This window comes from Muscardinus avellanarius (assembly GCF_963383645.1).
Source record: "Muscardinus avellanarius genome assembly, chromosome: 1".
NCBI lineage: Eukaryota > Metazoa > Chordata > Mammalia > Rodentia > Gliridae > Muscardinus > Muscardinus avellanarius.
The window spans coordinates 53,590,407-53,614,725 of NC_137786.1; the positions used below are offsets into that span (position 1 = coordinate 53,590,407).

The 24,319-nt window shown below is 39.2% G+C and overlaps 1 protein-coding gene across 1 annotated transcript in view; it reads left to right on the forward strand.

Moving 5' to 3' along the window:
* RGS7BP (regulator of G protein signaling 7 binding protein) overlaps window positions 1-24,319 on the forward strand; it is a gene marked incomplete at both ends in the record, with an annotated part of 112,921 nt that overhangs the window by 73,295 nt on the left and 15,307 nt on the right. The window contains one exon of the mRNA XM_080698744.1: window positions 8,400-8,530. Coding sequence (XP_080554870.1) covers window positions 8,400-8,530 — 131 coding nt within the window. The remainder of the gene's footprint in view (window positions 1-8,399; window positions 8,531-24,319) is intronic.

A 24,319-nucleotide genomic window follows, 5' to 3' on the forward strand; every position in this document is an offset into this window, starting at 1 on the left:
CAGTTTAAAATATTAGACGCTAGATAAGAGGCGTGATGCACTGATATATGACTATAATCCTAGTACTTAAGAGGCTGAGACAGGAGAATCGCAGATTTGAGTCCAGGTTCAAGGTTCAAGGTTCAAGGTGATTTAGAGAGACATTGCTTCAAAATAAAATGTAAAAATGGCTAGGGGTATAGCTCAGAAGTAGAATCCCCCTTAACCATGTGTGGTGGCTCATGCTTATAATCCTAGTTTACAACCAGCCTCAGCAATTTAGGTGACGCCCTTCAAACTTAATGAGACTCTGTTTCAAAATAAAAAATAAAATAGTTCTGGGGATATAGCTCAGAGATAGAACTCCCCTCCCGTGTTCAATCCCCAGTGTCACACACATAAAGTATATTGAACTCTAAAACTCTAGTGGATAAAAATAGAAATTAACTACATGCTGCAATGTGACCCAGACTTTGGATATAGTGAAAATTGATTCGAATTCTTTCTAGCATAACACATGATGATGGAGTGGTGATTGACCTTTGAAAATCATTAGTATAAAAAAAAAACAAAAAACAGCGACTTTCAGAGGCTGAAAATCTTGATCTTAGATGCAAAAATAAATATTTTTCAGATTAAAATGTGGATATATATATATATGGTTCTTTAAATATGCATATATATCTTTCAAAATCATATATATCAATGTATATCTTTAAAAATAAATTAATCTTAGCCACTCAAATGTTAAAATATATAAATATAAACACAAAAGTATATATACACATACATGTATATATTTATGTACTTGTATGTATACAAATTTGTACACATTTGTGTACATGTGTATATGTTTATATATTTGTTTATTATATATAATGTTTTAATAATCTGGATCTGCATATCTGTGTATATTTTTAAATATATGTATATATAAGCATATATATCTTTAAAAATAAACTGATTTTAGCTCTATTTGGTGGATACAGGCTGCATTCTTGGCATGTAATGAGTGGTGTTATGCTCATCCCAGCACAGAATCAAGCATCCAAAACTCAGGCTCCATCAGCCCCAGGCCTCTGCTAGCTCTAAGAACCACAAGAGCTTGTAAGACCAGGACCTAACGAGCTATTTTCAGACCCCATATGATTCCCAGACAGAGACTATGAAGTGAAAACATTAAGAAAAACAAAGGAAAAAAATGGAGAGGTCAAGAAACTCTCAAGTCAAAAAGGGTAGGAGGGTGGGAGCATAGGCCAAGATGGAACAAGAGGGACACTATCTTGAAGATGGAAGAGCACTGCCTTGTAAGCTGTAGCTTCCCCTGGTTTGGATGCGAGGTCTTCAGGAGAGGCGCTCCTGTCCTGAGCCAGAAGTCAGAGGGCGCAGGCCGCTCACCCCTCAGCCTCCGCAGGCCCACGGCAGACGTCACCAGCAACTCCCGCCTCTCCCCAGGGTCACCTTAATCAGTAACATTTAAGATAAATAAAAGATGACTTACAATTCAATAACATTTTTAGTTTTAAATTTCGTTATAAGTATCATAATGTCAGAAAACTGATGGCTATTGATTTTTTTTTAAGTGGTTAAATATAGTTTTCTATTTAAATAGAAGAAATGAACAAAACTCTTGGTAATATGCTACCCATTATTTATTTATCAACTCTCCCAATGGGTCATGGAGAAAATGGCAAAGGTCCCCGCAGAGGGCAAATAGACAGCAACAGGAAGTCGGAGGCCAGAACACGACCCGAGATCCTAAAAGGCGCTGGCCTCTCTGAGCCCAGTTGCTTTGCATGAGTGCACCCATGGCAGCTGCCAAAAGATAATTCCGTGGCACTTCGGATTTCCTTTTCTTCTAAAAGTCAAGTCTCATTTCTGACTGAACCCATACAGCTCCAGGGCAGAGTTTGCTTCCTGCTTGTGTTCAGTGGGGAGGAAGTCATGGAGCCAGCCATATGCTCCCATGAAACTGCACGCTGTGAAGGGAGGGGAATTACTGCAATTACTTTTTCAAAGGCTCCTGGGGGCAGCAAACTGGCTAAGACGCTATGAGGAAAACACAAGCAATTTCCATCCCCAGCACAGGGTTCATAAAAACTCACAGAAGGAAGATTATGATTAAAATGAGACAATGGGGAGCTCAACTGCTATATGTAGAGGTATCTTGAAAAAAAAAAAGCCTCTTTTCAATACTCACAATGAACTGGGATTCTCTTTATATGAAGGCGCTTATTTTTATAAAAACTGTATTGTCATTTCATAAATAGCCGGCATTCATTCTGTGTTTGTGAACTTGGAGAGACTCTATAATTACCTTTAAGAATTTGAAACATAAACTAATAACTGGATCACACATTTGTGCCCTTCCTGAGCCTTGACTATCTGTTCATTACATAGACTTAGGGGACCGCCTTGAGAAAATCCCCTTCACTAAAACCATGTGACAGCTGGGTGGGGTGCTGCACGCCTCTAATCCCAGTACTTGGGAGGCTGAGACAGGAGGATCACAGGTTCACAGCCAGCTTCAGCAACTTAGTGAGACCCTGTTTCAAAACGAACAAACAAACATACAAAATACTGGGTTGGGGTATAGCTCAGAGGTCCTGGGGTCAATCCCTAGTACCACAAAAAAAATAAATAAAACCAACAAAAACACATATGGAAGCTAAACTTTGAAGCTGACACATAATCAGGGTATATCCTTGTAAGTGGAATCCATCTAAGAGAAACCAGTGGAGAAGGATGAAGCTCATTCTTCTTGGTTAAATCTTGTGACCCTTTCTCTCCTACCCATAAGGATTTTCCTTCTTGAAAAATAAAGCAAAAGATACTACCTCCTCCACTGGGTGTGGTGGCGCACGCTTGTAATCCCCGTGCTTGGGAGGCTGAGACAGGAGGATCTCGCAGGTTCGAAGCCAGCCTCAGCTACTTAGTGAGGCTCTCAGCAACTTAGTGAGACCCTGTTTCCAAATAAAGTATAAAATAGGTCTGGGAGTATAGCCCAGAGGTAGAATGCCCCTGGGTTCCACCCCCAGTACCGCAAAAACAAAACAAAAACAAAACAAAACCCCAAAAAACCTACCTCCTCTCATCTCATTGGGTTTCTTAAGTCTTTCCTTGACTTTTTGCTTAATACCCAATGACAGAATTACTGCACAAAGGAAAACCTGGCTATATTTGTTGCAGCAGGAGTTCTGGTCTCCATCTCTGCAAGCTGACAAACCCCACGTGTTTATCTGTCATCACTGAAATCTGTGAAATGCTGAGTAGCTGTCAGTGGGGCCCCACCTTCTTTCCTCAGCCTAATAGCATGTTTATTTAATCAAAGTCCATATTTGGGAACTACATACAAAAAGAGAATGTTACAGAAGGGGAGATGAAAGCATGAGGCTAAGTCCACACACCGTGCATGTCAGGTGGATTGCAGCCAACTCCTCACAGTCCTTGTTTTTTCCACACAACATGTCATTTAATCCTTGCAGCAACTTTGAAATACTTTACATAGCTGTTATTCCTGTTTCGCAGGGGAGGAAACTAAGTCTTTGAGAAGTTAAAATGGTCTTCCATAAGATCGCAATTCTAAGCGACAAAGTCTTCGTCTTGTCGCCTTCAGCTAAATATACAAATCATGACATCAGGGACAGACTATCAAAACAACCAACTTCCTTCCTGTCGTGGTGGTCCATGCCTGAAATCCCAATACTTGGGAGACTGAGACAGGAAGATTCGGGGTTTGAGGTCATCACATGGTAATGTAGTGAGACCCTGTTTCAAAATAAAAGATAATAGAGACAGCCAGGAGTGTGGCTTTGTGGTAGGACATCCCTGGTTTCAATCCCCAGTACCACATTGACACAAAAATAATTGCTGCACATACCACCAAACTCTGACAACCTTAGCAAAAGAGAAGTCTTGGAGCAGAGCCAAGACACTTTGTAACTAAAATCCCCAGTGTACCTCCTGAACTTGATTTTACCAGCCATCAGGCGTCTCAGATCTTCTGCTCAATTTATGCCATCTGATTATCTGTAGAAGTGTAAATCCTCGGTGATTATGTAAATACCCACCACCTAGACTCCTCAATTAACATGTTATTATACATGTACATATCTACCTTTCTGTTAATCCAGCCAACAATTCATAAAACTTTTCTGTAGTTGCAGACATCAATAAATTCGACTCCTAAACAAGTCAGCATACATGCCATTAACTACAGCTGAGTATTAAAGTAAAATATGTATATCAAATACACAAATCTCTAATGTACCATTCAATAAGTTCTGCTAAATGTATACCCCCTGTCATTCAAACCTTTATCTAGACATGGAGTATCACCCTCACCTTACTTCAGAAACTTTCCTTATACCCTTTCTCAGCCAGTTCCCCACCATTAAGGTTTTTTTTTTTTTTTTAACCATCAATTAGTGTTTTTTTTTTTAACCTATACTAGAATTTTGGGTAAATGCATTCTTTTTTTGCTGTTGTACAAGGATTTTCTCACTCAAGTTTTTTTGTGATTCATCCATGTTGTTTTGAATATAAGAATCAGCACCTTTTCGTTGAGGAGTATTATACTCTGTTATAGGAATATACTAATTTCTTTTTTTTTTTTTTTGGTGGTACTGGGGTTCCTGGAAGCCCTTCTTCCTCCGGGCTACACTCCCAGACCTATTTTATATTTTTGAAACAGGGTTTCTTACGTGCTGGCTTCGAACCTGCGCGATCCTCCTGTCTCCGCCTCCCAAGCGCAGGGATTACAAGCGTGCGCCACCACGGCCGGCTTGGAATATACTAATTTCTTTAACCATTTTTCTCTTGATAGACACCAAGCCATTTCCTGTTTTGGGTTATTCTAAATAAGTACTATGAACACTCTTGTAGAGATCTATTTGTGAATGTTTTCATTTCTCTTGGGCAAATGCTTAGAAACAGAACTGCCAGGTCATAGGATAAGTATATGTTTAGTTTTATAAGAAACTTCCACAACTTTCCTTCAAGGGCTGTGTACCATTTTAACTCCCACCAGTACTAAATGAGAGTTTCTCTTGTTCCATATCATCACCAACATTTGGGGTTGTCAGTCTTCTTGATTTTTCAGCCATTCTGGCAGGTCTTTATCATATTAATTTCAGAACTATAAATTAAGAATATTCACAATGGAGAGAGTGTTTTCAAAATGTGATTTAGGCAGTATCTGTTTTTCTTATCCTTTTATTACTATAGAAGTTCAGGAATCTTAAGATGTATAACTAAGTCATTAAATCCTGGTTCTCATCCTAAGGAGTTGATTGAAAACAGATTCATAATTTGATGGTTATTTTAAATGTTCTTGGATTCAACTTTAGTTCTAAACTTTGAGCTCTGGAATTTTGTAGAAACTAATATTTAGAGTTGTTTCTATAAACACTAAAGCTTTGAAATTAATCTAAATGATCAGGCTAGCTCTTGACACTGACTCAACAGGAGAATAAAGAAGTAATCCCATCGTAGTCACCAACTCATAAAGTCTCTTACTGAATTAAATGAGCATCACCTGAGGGGCGACTCTCACAGACCTTCGCTCTGATTAATAAGAGTGAATTATTTGAGAGCGAACATAAGTAACGTGTGGTAAAGTTACCTCCAGTTAAGTGCCTTCAGCCCCTGGGAGTCCACAGGTCTAATTTTATTTTAATGTAGATGTCTCCTTAGGTCTGGTAATTTCTCCTTAGGAAGTTCCAAGCATCTAAATTACCACTTTTGGGCTTTTCTCCCATTTACATGCTCCTTCTCTTGTTCGTTTGTTATGAAAATTACCTAAATGCACTTAATGCTTCTCAGAAATGTATTTTGGTTTACTGCTTATAACACAAGACCTATTATAACCCAGTGGACAATTTTTCTTTTAATGTCCTTTTAGGACTCAGTAACAATGGTGCCTTTGTGAGCTCTAAAATGGGAGATATAAATCATACACATCGAGAGGTTAATGGAAGTTGTTCTGGGCATTGTGAAACACTAACATCAAAGATATCTGAGTTTTTTCTACTGCTCTTTAACAAATTCCTGTCTTTATACTTCAGTTTTCTAGTATATTGTAGGTAATGTATGAGAATATTATACATTTTTAACCTGAAAATTTATAATGTAATTTTAGCATTTTTGTTCAGCAGATTATATTTCTGGTGTCATCTGTTCATTTCCTTCCATAACACTTATGAGGGGTGAATGGTTCCATAGTTTCTAAAATCTCCATGGGTTACAGAGGCATTGGGGAGATGGCACCGACAGAAACGTTTTGAATTAGACGTTTTAATCTTTGTTCTAAGACTTGCCTTTTTACAGAAGCACTTAATACACTACTTTATTTCTCTCTAGTTGTAGAATAATAAAATATACTGGCTCTTAAAATATGTTAATACAGCAGTCATTTGTTCAAATTACATAAAATATTATCTACATATGAAATTTGCATAATTTTGGAACTAAGCCACCAGGCACACATTTTGCACCTCTGCAAATAAGAATACCCCATGAACTGGAACGATACTGTGCTAGCTAATTGTCCTTCTCATAAAATGTGCAATACATATAACAGATTTATTATAGAGGTTTGTTTCTTTTTTCTTTAATTTGCATATGAGCCACCAGGGCCAATGATATGCGTAGGTGAAAACAGGCAGCTGCGACTGGGATGATGAAGCAACACAGAAAAGACCTGACTGCCTTAAAATATTTTCCTTCTAGCATGCCTTTTGGAATAGGACACTGTCTTTAGATTTTTCTGTGAAAAGCAATCTATTAGCACTTAATATGTCAAGATCACTTTTTATTATGTGAACTGTTAATTCCCATTAACCATTCACAATCTAGCAGGACCATTAGGGAAAGGGACACAGAGACATTTCCAAAGGCTGAAGATGATATGAAATACGTGTGTGTGTGTGTGTGTGTGTGTGTGTGTGTGTGTGTGCAAACACACATGTGCACATGCCCCTGAGTGGGTGGAGGAAAGTCCTGGTGGCGGGTGGAGAGCTTGAAGGTGGAAGGTACCTGTGGGAGGAAGCTCAAAAAAAAAAGCCTGAAACTTTCACCCAAGACTCACTTGCTTCTAATGTTGGTCTTGGGCTGGACCCATGAGAAACAAACGAAAAAGTCAGGTAGTCTTTTAATTTCAGATAAAGCCAAATTTAGCATGCACGCTCTTTGAGGTGCTTTGTTCTGTCTGACACAGGAAAGACCTGGAATGACTCTGCAGGCATCACAGATACCGAGGAAGAGCTTTGCATATTCTTGAGTTGCATAAGCCACATGGTAACTCATGCCCATCTACTAAAAAGCATCAAAAATGAAAAGTAATTTTTATTGTTAAGTGCAGTATACATACAAATTCTTTTTGTTGTGATTCCAGAACTTAAAAATGAAGCTATGTTTTCTTCCTGATTATTGCCACTGACATTTCACCACCAATCCACTTTATAAAGGACAAAGTCCAAATGCTACATTATTTAATCAAATTTCACTGCATTTCAAATTAATGGGATCCAAGGAAAGATAACTCATTAGGACATTTGACTGAGCTTACTTCTAGGCTTTCTTCCATCTTAAATCTATTTTTAAACTTTGGCTCTTTTATTTAATTTATATTATTTAGCACATGCTATTTTAATTGCATAAAATATAAAAGGTATTCTCTTATCAATAATTTCTCTCCTTTTTGTCAAAAATAAAAGGAATCACGCCATGTTTTATCAGACATTATTAGGGAAGACTCAAGAACTTTAGAATAAATTTTTGAACATAAGTTCAGTGTTTGTTTAGACGAGGTTGTTAAGCATGATTACTAGAATTTGATTACTTTTTCATAAAAGTTTTGTTTTCTTATTAAAAACATTTGGCCTTTTATAAATTAGCCATAACAAACAGTAGAAGGAAATTCTTTAGTCTGTGACAAAGAACCTTGATAAAAATAATTTATAAATTGGCTCTATAATCATATTGTGCTGGGGCCATAATATTAAAGAGCTGTCTTACAGACATTAATTGAATAGATCTCATTAGTTTCTCCAAAAGCAGGGTTTTTAATCTCTTTTTGAAGGCTAGGAGATTATTATGACTTAAGAATATTTTGGAAATTTGTTCCAACAGCTAAATTGAAAATGTCTGATATTCTCAATTACTTAAAGCATTTTTTATTTAAAACTCCCAGCTGAAGACTGCTGCTGAAGGGAGGGGGAAATTAAGAGCGATTAGTCAGAAAGACACTTATGTAAGAACTGTCACGCTGGTTACTGGTTTGAAAGCAGGAACCCTGCACTTTAGACTCAAGGCTTTAAGGAATCTTTATTGAGCATTTTTCCCCTACCAGATCTGAGACAAATGGCTGATGTGAGAAATCTTGGGACCGTTCACAGCTTTTTTCTTTCACTTTGTTACAGCCCGGAAGACGGTGAGATACACCCAGAAATCTGCCGGCTTTATATCCAGCTGCAATGCTGCTTAGAAATGTACACCACAGAGATGCTAAAATCCATTTGTCTGCTGGGGTCTCTTCAGTTTCATCGAAAAGGTATCGACAATTACTAGAATGTCAGAAACACTGAGGAATGCTACACAAAAGCTTGTCTTCAAGCCAGATGTGGTGGCGCACACTTGTGATTCCAGTACTTGGGAGGCTGAGACAGGAGGATTGCAGTGTTCCTGGTCACCCTCAGCTATTTAGTGAGGACTTCCAACATAGTAAGACCCTGTTTCAAATAAAAGAATAAGAAATAGGGCTTGGGGTAGGGGGTATCTTGGAGGTAGAATGCCCCTGGGTTCAATCCCCAGTAAGAAAAAAAAAAACCAAAAAACTAATCTTCTGCAAAGTGTCTGTGTACACTATGTGCCCATCCACCCACAATTAGAAGGAATTTAAATGCTTGAAATATATGAATTAATTTTTAAAAAGTCCATATCGCTTCTAAGTGCATAGAAACACTAATTGTTTTTAACAGAAATTGTGGTAGAAACCATTTTTAAATGTATTATTTTATCACATGAGAATATGACTTTTGTTAAAATCAGCATAAACAGAAAAAAATATAATGATCTTACTAAATGGTCTCCAAGAGTGCTGCCATTTCTCTAAATAAATACAAATGCAAGAAAACAATCTACATATTGTGTCCCAAAGATTTAAAATCGGGAAAACTTGCTGGGAATGGTGGTGCACACTTGTAACCCAGTACTTGTGAGGCTGAGACAGAAGGATCACAGTTAGCAGTTAGCCTCACCTACTTAGTGAGGCTCTTTGCAACTTAGTGAGATCCTGTTTCTAAAATAAAGAATAAAAAATAGGGCTGGGGGCAGGCGTGGTGGCACACACTTGTAATCCCCGCGCTTAGGAGGTGGAGACAGGAGGATTGCGCTGGTTCAAAGCCGCCTTGCTGGCTTAAGAGACCATATATATATATACATATATATACACATACATACATATGTGTGTGTATATATATATATATATATATATATATATATATATATATACACACACATATGTATGTATGTGTATATATATATTAGGTCTGGGAGTGTAGCCCAGAGGTAAAAGGGTTTCCAGGAATCCCAGTGCCACCAAAAAAAATAGGACTGGGGGTATAGCTCAGAGATAGAATGCCCCTAGGTTAAATTTCCAGGACTGAAAAAAAAACTCAATAAATAATAAGAAGGCATATGAATAATAGAAAAATCATATTCCCTGTCTTACACCATAAAGGGCATACATTGGCTCACATGTTTGTACCCTCCAGCCGGGGCAATGGCTGCAGCCAGGTTTGATCAGACTTCTGCCTCTGCTTCTGAATGATGCTCTGCCTCCTGGGTGTTGGCTTTCCTCTCCAGATGACTTCTCCCACACTAGCAAATTAACTGCAGTGGTTCCAGTCATCACATCTGCACACCACATGCTCCATGAGGAAAGAGAACCTCTCCCAGCTACACAGTGAATGTCCTGAGCTTCAGTCCACTTGGACCAGTTCCATCCTGAACCGTAGAGAGAGGGCCGACTTCCACTGGCTAGTTTGTGCTGTCAAGGCCTAAACTACATACAGGGCAGGGGTGGATTCGGTTTCACCCAGCCACTGCTATTACATGATGGGAGAGGGCAGAATGGGATTGACGGTGGGGAGGAAGCCAAAAGTTTTCATTGACAGAGGATGCAGCCTATATTTTCTCTATCAGTTCGTTAAACAGTCATTTAATGGATCCTTTTGAATACATACGTTCTGTGCTTTAACTCAGGAGAATTGAGGGGGTATATAGAGGATAATCCTGCCTATGATTTAAATATAAAGAGAAAAGTTCAATGAGTGTAGAGAAGGAAAAGAAAAGACATCTCAAGTGAAGCAGGTAAAGATCTAAAACCAAATGAGCATTGCAAATGAGCACGATGTCGTAAACTACTTGCAACAGTCAAATCTTGTATACACATACACACGTGTGCATGTGTGTGCGTGTGTGTGTGCATGCACAGCAGGGCTGCAATCACTGCAATGCAGGGGAATGCTTTATCAGTACTTGAATATTTATTTTCCTTATTCCTTCCAAAAGCTGATCTTTTAAGGGTTTCTATCTTCTGTTCTTAATACAAAACAGTGTGTTTGAAGTGGTTAGATTTTTGGCACTTATAATGCCTGATCAGAAAATTGAATACTTAGACACATTCATGACATGGAAACAGGTGCCATTGGCCTGATGTCCTTTCTTCTCTCCTCTCCTTTCTCTCTGACACACACGTACATATTCATACACAGAGAGCAGAATTTTTAATATTTTTTGTGGTACTGGGAATGTAACCTAGGGGCATTCTACCTCCAAGCTACACACCCCCTGCTCTACTTTTTATTCTTTATTTTAAAACAGGGTCTCACTAAGTTTCGGAGGGCCTCACTAAGTAGCTGAGGCTCCCTGCAAACTGCGATCCTCGGGTCTCAGCCTCCTGAATGCTGGTATTACAAGCATGCGCCACCACGCCTGGCGAATTTTTACTCTTTTTAATGATTGAATAGAATAGGTAGTTTTGATTCCCAGGTGTGCATTGGCTACACCTGCAGAATTTCTGCCCTTGTTGTCACCGAATCTTCCTGGCTGATGACATGTCCTTGACACCAGGGACTTCTATTTTTCCATTTCCACTTCTGCTCTGATTCCTTTTTTTTTTTTTTTTTTTTGCCACCTGATCTCCTTCTGCAATCCACTTCTATTTTTTGTCTTTTCACAATTTACTTTTGAAAGAAAAGCTCTTCTCTTAGCCTGCATCCAGACTTTTTCTTATTGTTTTTGGTCTTGAGCACACAAATAAAAAGCATCCACCTCTTCACTTGTCAGTGCCCTTGGTCTCCATTGCCTCCTGTCTGCATCACAGACTCTGTTGTGCCTCTGCCTCTACCTCTTCATTTTTTTAAACATTTGTACTTTTTTACATAGAAAGGCTTTTAGATGGTAATGGTTGCTCTTTTTCTCTAAAAATTATGTCAAAAATATTTCCAGCATAAGAAACAAATGTATGTCTAAGTTTAATGTTTTACATTAGGAAATCTACTGAACTTAAAAAATAGATCTATTAAGGAACACTTAACATATTACAAATGTATAACTTGTAATTTTGACTTATATATGCACCTGCTAAATCAGCACTATAGTGAAGATAGTCATTAGCATCAATCCTTTCAATTTCTTTATTTCATCCTGACAATCTCACCCTATTGGTCCCTCAGTTACCTCTTCTTTTAAAAATAATTAAAGGCTAGGGGTATAGCTCAGTGATAGAGGATTTGCCTAGCATGCACTGGGGGCTGAGTGTGATCCAAAACACCACACACACACACACACTTAATTAAATGAAGACCCTAGCCATCTGTGTATACCTTTGAATAGATAATTCATAATAGCATCTTTGATTTTTCCCACATACAGAATTAAGCCTCTACTTGAGTTTCTATTTTTTCTTCTAAAATTATTATCAAAGTGTAATCCTTTGAAAATGTGCTACGAAATTATCCAAGATGCTGGATAAACATGCAGATTCCTGGATCCTGTCCCAGGACCTACTGAATCCAAATTTCTGGGTTCATTCTAGGTGATTCTGAAACACAGTTAGGTCTGAGACTAATGCTTTACCCTTTGGAACAAACAATAACCATCCAGTTTCCCCATAAACATAAAAACTCCCAAGCCCTTACAATGCCATATTTTGTGACTCTGCTCCCCTAAGTGTGTGATTTCAACATTTTATTCTCTTTCTCTCTTTCTCCTTCTCTCTCTCTCTCTCTCTCTCTCTCTCTCTCTCTCTCTCTCTCTCCACACACACACACACACACACACACATACACACACACACACACACAAACACACAGAGGAAAAACAAATACCAAGCGGTAGGTGCCTCTAGTGAGGGTGAGCTGGGTTCTGTTGCCCCATGAACAATTGACATACCCACTGGAACAGTCAGCAGTTCTCACAGCACAGCCCCTGAACTAGCAGCATCTGCATAGAAATCACTTAAAATTAAAACCCTTGGTCTCACCCCAGACCCACTAAATCAGAAACTTCCCTAAATTGCTTCTGGAAAAAAAAAAAAAACAAACATTGAAAGAGCAATTTATGAGACATGTTTTCAACTGACTATATTGATAGCCTTTGGATGAACATATATAATCATCAAACCATACTCATTTACTCTTTTTACACTCCCGGCAGGACGATTGTGCTTCCAGAATGCACATTCCAGAGCTAGCTGGCCTAGGGATTGTCACCTTTGTCCTGAGACCACTAGAGTTAAGGCATTGAGTCAAGATGTGTGACTAAGGAAAAACAGGTTTACCCTAAATAAGCACAGAGTGGGAACTGAATTACAGGTGATGGCAGATCACCTATATCAGGCGAGATGGGAGAGGTGGGCTGGAAGAAAAAGCATAGATCAAGAAGTCAGTCTCCTTTCCCACGGCTGATATTTATACACACACACTAAATTATGTAATTTAGTACATATGTCATATCTTACAAAAAAGGCCAACTTAACTACTGGAAAGGGCAACTTATCTACTGAACTTTAAGGTCCTAGACTAGCTTTCCAAGATAATATACTCTTTCTTTCTCCAAACAGTGGTACCTCTGATGTGGCTGCGGGCTGGGGAGTGGGCCTGTCTAGAGGACCTCCCTACATCTGTTCTTTTGAGAAATTAGATAGTCTCGAGAATCTCTGAGGAACAGTGGCTCCAATTTCAACTTGTAACTCTCAGAACTCTCTTTCTGCTTGGCATCTCTGTCTGGTTTGTTTCTTTTAATGTTATGACAAAAGGTGACACTTTAATAACCTTTAGCTAAGCTCATTTCTTTTCCCTCTGTGTGCGTGGTGAAAGGTTGGCCATCTTTATCTTCTGTGGCTTTTCTTTTTTTCCCAATCAAGAAAAGAAAGAGGATTGTTAACTGAGTCACTAAGTTAGTCTCTGTATCACAGTCTCTGGTCAAATTTTTGTTGAGATTAGACACTGAAACCAAATTGTTTCACAGTGTTCTGCACATTAAATTTATTTTTATATCTGTGTGTTTTTCTGCTGCCTCCAGAAGACCAGATAATATTGTGCATCTCACTTTATTTTACGATTTGAAGAGAAAGGTCACCTCAGGGGTTAAGAAAACTCCATGTATTCTTCGTCTTTAACAATATCTTCATTAGATCTTCTCACTGGTTCCAGGCACCAGGATTCTGCATCTTTTGCTGTCTCATAAGTTTGAATGGTACAATCTTACTTGGAAATCTTTTAGACTTTGCAAGAGCATGCTATTGCCAAAGGAATGAAGAATAACATTACTAAAGCGATTTTTCTTTTTCATGGCTAACACGATTAAAGTAAATTACAGTGATGTGAGGCAAAACCCACATTTAATAAAAGCTATTGGGTTATATCAGGTAAGGAGTGATTCCAGAAAACTGTGTATAAGAAGATGACAGATGGGAATAATTTTAGTCATTTTGTAGTTTCATATTTTAACACTCTGAGTTGTAGTTAGGGCGCTACTTGACAAAGTCTAATTTCTGTGTTTATAGTGAAAAAATAGTTGTTCTCACTTTTTCATAGTTAGGTAGGAAATCTTTCCCCATTAATGAGTCTATGTATCATATTGACCGTTAATGCCTGTTTCCTGCCACACACGGGATGAAATAAGATTACAAATTTCATTCACTTTGTCGGCAGAAAGTGGAGCCAGGTTTCTAAGGGAATTAGATGAGCCTGCTATTTTGACCATGGCGTCCCTCCCACTTTCTCCACCGTTCAATCACTTATGACCACATTGCCATTCTGTGAGGAGTCGCCTGCACATAAGAACTCATTCTTCCCAGCAGTGCTCTCATCTCCCTCTCTGATTCACCTTATCTCTCTGTCTGCTACAACCTTCAGTGAAATGATCCCCAGGCTCTTCGAGGATATGGTCCTCCCTTCTCCCTATGAAAGATGGGTTCTTGCCCTGAATGTGCCACCATGATATATACAGATACTTACATGCAGAGGAAATGGGATCACAAAAGGGAAAGGACAGGAAAACAGTCAATGTTGAAAAATCTTTTTAAAACCCTGTTGGGAGCTGAAGGATCAAGATGCTCTAATGAGAAATTAATGAGCTGCTATCCAGAAAAATACAGGATGAGCTCAAGACGAGAATGAAATCTGGGCAGTAAAGGCCCCAGTGTATTCAGCCTCATATTAAGAAATACAAAGGAAATGACCCATGCCAATAAAAGAAAGAAGCGACATAAAGACAGAAATAGAAAATAGCCATAATACCTTATTTTTCTATGTAACGCGGCAATTGTTACTAAAATAGAATAGGTGGGTTAGAAGAAATAAAGCTGAATAAATCTTAAAATAGAGATTTGGTTCAAAATTTCGAGTGGAACCATGCAGTGTGTGTGTGTGTGTGTGTGTGTGTGTGTGTGTGTGTGTGTGTGGTATATGTGTGTGTGTGCTTTATTGGGGATTGAACCCAGGTGCATTCTACCTCTGACTGAATCCCCAGCCCTATTTATTTTTTAATTTTGAAACAGGGTCTCACTAAGTTTGGAGGGCTTCATTAAGTTGCTGAGGCTGGCTGTGAACCCACTATCCTCAGCCTCCTAAGTACTGGGATTACAGGTGTGCACCCCCATGCCAGACTGCATTCATTCTTTAACAAACACTTGTTGAGCACCTAACATATATAAGTCATTGTTCTAGGTGCTGGGAGACTGCAGTGACCAAGACTGAAGAGGCTCCTGTTCTTATGGAACATGTAAAGGAAAAAAGGAAGAGAGGGAGAGAGGGAAGGAAATAAGGAAGGCAGAGAAAGGAAGAAAGGACAGAAGTAGCAAGTGTGTCTAAACTTAAATATTAATAAATCAATTCAGAGAACTGAAATAGAATAGAGAATATAATAGAAAATGACTGGGTGGACCAAGACTATAAACACAACCAATGTTCACAATCCAAGAGTAACCTAAACCCCTCTGTTACTCTCATGTCTTCTTGCACCAGTGAGTAAGACACTATTTTGTTAAATTAGATGTCAGTTGAGGAATAGGATAACAGCAAAAGTAGCAGCTTCTACTCAGTGTGTGTCTGTGCTTGCCAGATGCCTTATGCATGATATCTCACTTTATCCACAAGTGTATGCTCTCCACTTTACAGATAAAGAGCCTGAGGCTCAATGAAGTAAGCCAACCAAGGTCACGTAGCTTCTGGCCCTACCATAAAGATGTAGTTGGTTCACCACCCTACTGCATTCCCACACAGCTACACTGGAGAAGGTACTGAAGAACATAGCAAATGAAGAAGTGAAAAATAGCAGCCGAGCTAGCTGGATTTTATCCATAAATTTGGCTTATTTAATAATGAACAAGTATTTTTCAAAACCCACATTTAATGGCTAAAATCCATCATGCATTAGTTTCTTCCCAAAATAACACTAAATTTGAAGACTTGCTTTTAGAGTTGGAGGGAATGTTAACCCATAGATCACTTAATGATTTACAAAATATTTTATGTTGTGCAAAGACGTTTAATTCTAAGAAGTCATTATAGGTGGTAAAAACAAATAAATAAATAAAGTGAAGCATTCGTGGGATCCAAAGGGAGAATGATTCACTATGGATAAGTTGGAATTAATTAAGTATGTAGCAAATAAATCCTGCTCTACTTTAGGGGCTGAAAAGGGAGCAAAGCCTCATAGGAATCTTCTTTGAATGTGTTTCCCATTGTCTTCTTTTGTGTTCCAAGTAAATTCTATACTGCTTTCTTGCACAGCTATATGGTACCACCATGATGGCAGCCACCTTGGAGAAGTGGTGGAATTACTATGCCATAAAAAGGACAGAGGAGATGTAGGCAATGGCAAAGGGGTAGCGCTGTACCTCTTCTGACTTGAAAGTATTTACTTTTGCATGAGCAAGAACGGAGCTCTTTGTGTAGCATAATTATGATTATTTTCTGCTGTTGTGTGTGTGTTTTAGTTTTTTGTGTGTATGGTGCTGGAGATAAAGCTGAGGATCTCATGTATGGTAATCAAGAGCTCTCAACTGAGCTACATCTCTAGGCCTTTTTAAATTTTACTTTGAAACAGGACCTTACTGAGTTGCCCAGGTTGGCTTTACTTTCTCAGTTCTCTCTCTCCTTCTTGAGTCATTAGGATTATATGTGCCACCTCAAACAAAATCTGCAGTGTGTTTTATGGCACTAAGAATATATTCTTGCCATAGTAGACAAAATCTTTGAAACTATTTTTAATATGGATAAACAACTAACTGAAGTACTGTAACTTAATTCTATTTAAGTTACATACTTCCTAGAAACACAAGAGGATAAAGGTGGTTTGGTTTTTTTTAAAGATGGCTACATTTTCCCAGTCCTTTCCACAATGCATGAAGTTAAAAATCACCTCCCAGTTATGGAGATGCATGAGAGTGAGACTTGTTATTTGGATAGGCACCCATGCATCTGCTGGAAGCCGTGTTCGTTCCTTGTCCCTCAGTCAATGTGAAAGCTGTCCCCAACACCTGCTCTGTGCATAGTCTAACAACCTATAATGTGCCCAAAGCACAAAGGATATAGAAAATTTGCCCCTAATATCAAGGACATAGTATTAGCTCAGAGAAGACTAGTTTGTTTTGTTTTAATACTTGGATAATTGATAATTATTCAATGATTCAATTGACTTGGATAATTGTACCAACACATAATATTGACTCTGCCAGCCACTAGAGACCAAACTAATGACCTCCAAAGAGATACTAGTGATGGTAGTTCCTGAATAATCACTGGTAAGCTGAAGACAGGTATGAAAGAAAGGAAGAATGGAAAGGGGAAAAGAAGAAAAAGAATAGAGGAAAATACTCACAGAGAAGAAAGAAGGAAAACAATCACTGGAGTGAGTGTGGGAGGGACCCCACTGGTGCCAGTGCCCGATCCCCTGGTGGCCCTCTTGAGACTGCTCACAGCCGGCTCGGCTTTGTTTCTCCTGAGTGGCTGGCCATTTCTCACGTCAGTCTTTCAATCTGCCATGTGCTTCATGGGTGGCTTCCCTTAACTTTTCCTTAAACACTCCTCTTAGAGTCTCCATAAACAGACTAAAAATACAGGGAAATCTCCAAGGAGCTGAAGGCAAAGAATTTTGCAGGACTCTAAGGACAGTGGCCAAGTTTTGATGTCCTAGTTCTAAATGGTGACGCAGAAGACTTAGTGTGGTTTCAAGGGCTCTACGAGCTCCTTCCCCCTTACCTCCATCCCCTCCCCAAGCAAATCTTTGTTCACTGAGGCCTGAAATTGATTTTTCAGGGGATGGAATTTTTTATTTCATAATAAGAGGTGATTTTAAGGACACACTCACTCTCTTGGGCAAAGCAAACCTTGATGTCGCCACTGGGAAGCATATGGAACCTTCCTCAGAGCAGGGCAGGGAGCCCACCTGCTATCTGCAGCCATCCAAGCAAAGGAAGGGAGCTGGGGAAGAAACTGTCCAATTGGCCACCATCCAGACCTCTGGTGGGCACATCTGCTGACTCCTTATGTGGCCCAGAACATCTGTGAACTGACCCTGCTAACTTCTCCAGCCTCACGTGTTACCAGCAATGCACCCCAGCTGCCCCCACACCTGCTCTGCCACACTCAAGTCATCTTGAACTACTTTGAGAAACCTCAGCTTATAAGTTCTTTGCAGTTTGTCCCCATGATTGTGACATAAGGCCCACCTTCCCAACCCTACGTTACTCCTTCCACCTGACTCATCCCTGTACTTTTTTGGGATGGTAACTTTGACAGACTTCCTGCTTCTCCTGTTGCTCCCAAGCTGGACCAGTGCCCACCCAGCGTGTCCCCCAAGCACTCCCCTAGCTCTGACAAGGACACGTGCTACCTTGAGGAGTGGTTGCCTGGCTCCTTGTCTGTTGTTCTCTAGATTTTGATCACTTTGAGTGCTCACTGTTGAATCCCCAGCATCCAGCACAGTGCCTGGAGCAGAGCAATGATTCAATTAATGGTTATTGAGTAAGTGGATGAATTGCTTTCATTCTGCATCTATTGTCAAAAAAGGAGGGAATGTAATTAGAAGAAAAGGTTATCCAGAGATGGTGGACTGAACTCGTGAGCTTATTTCCCTCTCTACTAGAAATTCACTGAAACAAAAAAAAAGGGCATGTAATGAAAAGTATAAATCCATATTAGTTCTTGTATTTGTCAGGATAGGGTAGCTGCTGTATGAGATGATACCAAATCTCAACAGATTAGAACAATAAGCGTACGTTATTCACTCATGTCATAGTCCACGCCAGAGCTGGGGTGGAGAGCAGTACTGCTCCTTCCATTCTCTGCATCTATCCAATGGTCAGGGAGGGGGAAAAATCATGGAATATCCTAAAGGAGGATGTTTAGGGACTTGTCTGGAAAAGATATACATCATTCCTGCTGGGCCAGTTGTGGAGGAACAGGCCTATAATCCCAGTGTTTGAGGGACTAAGACAAGAGAATCACAAGTTTCAAGACAGTGTAGCAAGTTCTAGCAGTGTAGCAAGACTCAGCAATCTCAAAGAGGACTCTGTTTCAAAACAAAAAAGTAAAAAGGGCTGGGGGTGTCGCCTGGAGGCAGAATGCTTATAGGTTCCACCTCTAGTACCAGAAAAAAAGAGTTCATTGGCCTAACTCTGTCTCATGACTCTTTCTAATTGTAGAAGGAAAAGAAAACAGAGGCCTGCAAACACAGAAAGTCTCCCACAATCCTGAAAAGCAAAGAAGGGTAACTTTAACAAGTCAGAAATGTTGAGAAATTTCTCAAAGCTAGAAAGCATCGGAATTGGATGGGTGGAAATAAACAAAGAGGGAATCCATAGCATGGAAGAAATTGAAGAAATTAAAGCAGGAGACAAATATCTGCAAAAATGAAACCAATTCCAGAGATACTTTAAACTCAATCAGCAAATGCAAATCATAAGGAGTGATTTCTGGGAAATGAGTTTTGAAGCTGCATAGGGAAACGCCGGGCTACCCCACACTGAGCAGCAGACTACCCCTCCTTCCTCAGGAGGACGCCTGGTGTCTATGTCAGTCGTGGGAAGCAGAGCAGAATAGAGTGTGCAATAATCCTGGGCCTCCGAGAGAAGAGCAATGGAAGAAAAAGAAGTGAGCTCAAGATTACAGTCCTCTTTTGCCAGGCTAAATTGCTCAGTATAACTTGCTGGAATAAGAATTCTACCAAGGACAGACACTCAGTGCAGGCATGGGGCATAGGAACTGGCAGGCTGCCCAGAAAACTTACCACTGGCTACGGGAAACACTTGCACCCAGAAAAAGAATTAGACACACATTGTCCAGCCCCTTCTCCACAATTCCCAGGACACTGCTATTAGAATGATAGACAGAGATCCTCGAAGATATATCTGAATTGACAGCCAGAAAAGACCTGATTTTAAAAATTATCACTATAAAATGGAGATACCAAATGCAGCAAACAACTAACACTAGAAGAACAGATATTAAGGTGACGAAAAAGGTAAAATATATGTATTCAATATATGAGAAGAGATTTGTGCATCTGTTGTATGCATAAAATAATTGTCCTCAATGCATAAGAACCAGCAAGATTTTGGGGGAATGCAAAATATCAATCAAATAAAAACTCTGTATATAGGTTAATTAGTGTTAGGAGATGAGTCTCCATTGACCTATTGTTTTTTTTTTTTTATGTGCCTTGCAAAGTGAACCACTGATTGCCCTTTGTTTTACACTGTCTTTTCAAGGATATTTATTTAGAAAATGCCTTGGAAAACAGAGTGGTCTCTCTCCAGAGCAAGGCATGTGCCTCCTTATACTCAGTATAATGAAATATTTCCTCCTGGAGTAAACGTCAGAAATGCTAAGAAAAGACTGGGGAAACGCACGCTCAGAGTTCCTCTCCCATCACAGTCCACTGTGTGAGGGCATCATCTGGGTTTTTTGCATCACCCTCTGGGAACTAGGACTCAAGAAACCAGCCTAAACGCCGTTGTTCTGGCTATTACTATTCTGTGAGTAATAAACCATTTTTGTCGCTGGACAAGGAATCTCACATTGTCTTCTACTATCCATGAAAACTTAATCAGGCTAACTTGCAAGTGGAGTAAAATCTCAAACCCTTCAGATATCTTAACAATTAGCATGATGGAAATACTGAGAGCATAGAAATGTCAAACTGAAAGATCAAGTCAAGGTATTCTCCCAGAATTTGTTCAAATAGACAAATATGGACCATGGAGGAGAGAGTTAAGAAATGTGGAAGGTAGATCCAGACACTACTTGAATATGAAATAGAAACTCAAAAGGACCAAGAAAAGTAGATAATAAAAATGAAAAATCTGTTTTCAGACCTAAAGATGGAAATATTTAAATTAAATACTATCTCAATGAGTCGCCTCATAGATTAATAACTATAAAAAGGAAAGGGTGGATGTTCGATAGTAAGACCTGGCAAAAACCACCACCTTAACCACATTAGTATCATTAATAGTAGGACAAACTGACTTCTGGTGTGATGTACTAAGAAGGATTCAATAGCACTTCTGTAATATTCTTGCCCATCTAGACATGTGAAAATAATCGCATACATCCAAACAGAAGACATTCTATTAAAAAACGTGACAAATAAATGCTTTGCATAGCCCTTAATTGAGCCCCTCAGTTAAAAAAAAAAAGTTATAAAGGATGTTATTGGAACAGTTGTGGAATAGTTGGAAAATTTAGATAATAGACTATATATTAAATAACAATATATCAAATTGTATTGAGTCAGATGTAATCAAAATTTAAAAATTGCTCTGATAGTTATTTTGAGGTTTTATAATAAGACATCCTGTTCTTTGGGAGGTATATATTAAAATATTTAGGATAAAGTATCATTAATATCTATAACTTTTTCTTAAGTGATTCATCACAAAATACTCTATAATTTTATTTTATATTTTTATATCTTATTTATTTGTTTGTTTATTTTTGTATGTAGTACTGGGGACTGGACCCAGAAACATTCTACCTTCAAGCTACACCCCCAGCCCGATATTTCTTTTATTTCTTGTTTGAAAATAGGTCCCACTATGTTGATGAGAGTCTCACTACTTTCTGAGGCTGTCCTTGAACTTGCGATCCTCCTGTCTCAGCCTCCCAGATACTGGGTTTACATGCATGTGCCACCATGTCTGGCTTATATATAATTTTAAATATAAAATGTATTTTTAGAAATAAAAATTAGAGAAAAATATTGCAAATACCAAGAAATATTAATATAAAAAGGACTCATGCCCAGATATATTTTGGAGCCTTTGTAGAATTCAAAAGTTTAAAGATTACATCCTGAAATGTCTTCAGAGAGCTATAAATAGGCTACATACAAAGAATCCCTAGGTATAAATAGAAGATAAGAGAACAGTTCATCCAAGTTCTTAGAGAAACTTCATTTGAACATAGATTGCTATACCCAGCCAGTTGAAATTTGAGTGTGAGCACAGAGGGAGAGAGAGATGTCATTTCACCATGTAAAGACTAAGCAATTTTGCATTCCATGAATCTGCTCTGAAATAATTAGTTAAGGATGCTCCGCACTTGTTCAGATTGCCTTATCCTCAGAGAGTTGCAAAGCAGGGGGCTGTTCTGGGGGAGCCCATCCTGGCCCTCTCCCAGGTCTCTGCTCCTCCTACCCAGGGTCACATCCTGGGGCTAACTCTGCCCAGAGGTGGGTGCCAAATGGACTCACAGCATTTGCTGCCCTCTACCAGGAGGTGAACTGTAGATGCTTTTAAGAGGTCATTGCCCTCCAACTGTGAAATGATAATGTGCTAAATTATGTGTTTAATTAATTTCCACCCAAAAGCCTACCATAAAATTGGAAAAACAATTCCTCAGGCAAGTTTCATCCCCCAGGACTAATGTGTATAAAGTACACAACAAAGGATCAAAATTTCTCATCAGTAAACTTGTGTTTGTGCTTTGGCTGAAATGTTATAGGCCCATTTCTCCTGGTTTAAAGAAAGGTACACTTACCACTTAATCGCTTGTCTTTTCTCCTTGTGTTTGCTACCGTATGGGTCAATCACAGAAACAAGATTTTTGCTAGTTTCCTTTGGTCCTTTTGTTCAGGAATCCAAGAGAAAAAAACTTCCTATTTGATTTTTGCCATGAACAGATATCACCTTTACAAGTTCATTTGAGTTTTTCAAATGAAAAAAAAAAAAAAAACCTCAGCAGGATTAGAAAGACTGAACTAGAGGTTATGAGTGTAGCTCTGCTGAATATTCAATGTTTGAGTTGTAACAACAATTTCTTAACTAGTCTAGAGCTATGCCTACACAATAAAAATAAAGCTAGGTAAAAAGTAAAAGATGTAAATTAGCTACCCTTTATTTCTGACTATATAACTTTGTATGGCAGCTTTGTAATTGTATAACTGTTAAATTGTCTACAGGAGTTTAAACTCCATGAGCTCTATATGTCTTTCTTTGACCTCTATTATTTCTAGCATGAAGCCCAGTGCTTAGTACTTAGCTGACATTCTATAAATATTTGTAAATGAATAAATAAATGACAGAGCCAGATTTAAAACCTAGTTCTCACCCAGGTCTGTCGTGCTCACCTGTCACCCCAGTACTTGAGAGGCTGAGACAGGAGGATCACAGGTTCAAGACCAACATGCAGTAACTTAGCTAGACCTTGTTTCAAAATAAAAAGGGTGGGAGCATAGCTCAAAGGTAGAACACTCCTGGACTCAACCACTACTAACACACACACACACACACACACACACACACACCCCTAGTTCTCTGGCCTTGTAGGCCATTCCCATGATACCAGGTTATCCCTGTGGATACAGAGATTTTCAAGACATTAACATTAACACCCACTGAGAGTACAGACTACAATCTCCCACATAATTTTATATGCATTTATGGCTGAACCAAGGTAGAAATTTATATTAAAATCTATACTATTTGTTTCCATAAATTCTTTATTCATGTGAGATGAGTCGTGTTACATACAAGTCTTCAGGGACTGACAGTGCAGTGCTGTGGACAGCTACTGGGTCCACAGCTCCACATGACACTTGGGTTGTGGCACCTCAGTGTCTTATCACTGTGAGGCTGGATCATAAGGGTGGGCTCTCTGCTTGGAGAAGGATGCATGAACGGAGGTTGGAGAGCCCTGGGATTGGAAGGCAGGCCCATGATCCCTGTTGCAGGCTGAGAGAAGTGCAGGAGCTCTCGTTCTTCTGGTAGGTGTCACCTGCTCCTGGCCCTCTCCTGTGGAAACAGGGTGGTTTCACACACTAAATCCCCCCTCCCAAACTAACTACATCTAACTCACTCAGAATGAGATACAAGGCACCAATACTCCATCAAGACAGGGGCCTATGCTGGCCATGTTGGCGCACACCTGTAATCCCACTACTTGGGAGGCTCAGACAGGAGGATCACAGGTTCAAAGCCAGCCTTGGCAACTTAATGAGGCTGTCCGCAACCTGGGAAGATTCTGTTTTCAAATAAGAAATAAAATAAGGCTGGCGTTATATCTCTGAGGTAGAATGCCTTTGGGTTCAATCCCCAGTACAAAAAAGAAAAAGAAAAAAAAGACAGGGACCTTAGAGGCACATACCTATAATCCCAGTACTGGGGGGTGGGGGATGCTGAAACAGAAAGATCAGTGTGCAATAACTTAGTGAGAGACCTTGTTTCAAAGTTAAAAAGGGTTGGGGAGGAGGCTGAAGGTTCTCAAAGGTAGAATACCTGTGGGTTCAGTTCCCAGTGCTACATATACATACACAAACTTAACTTTTT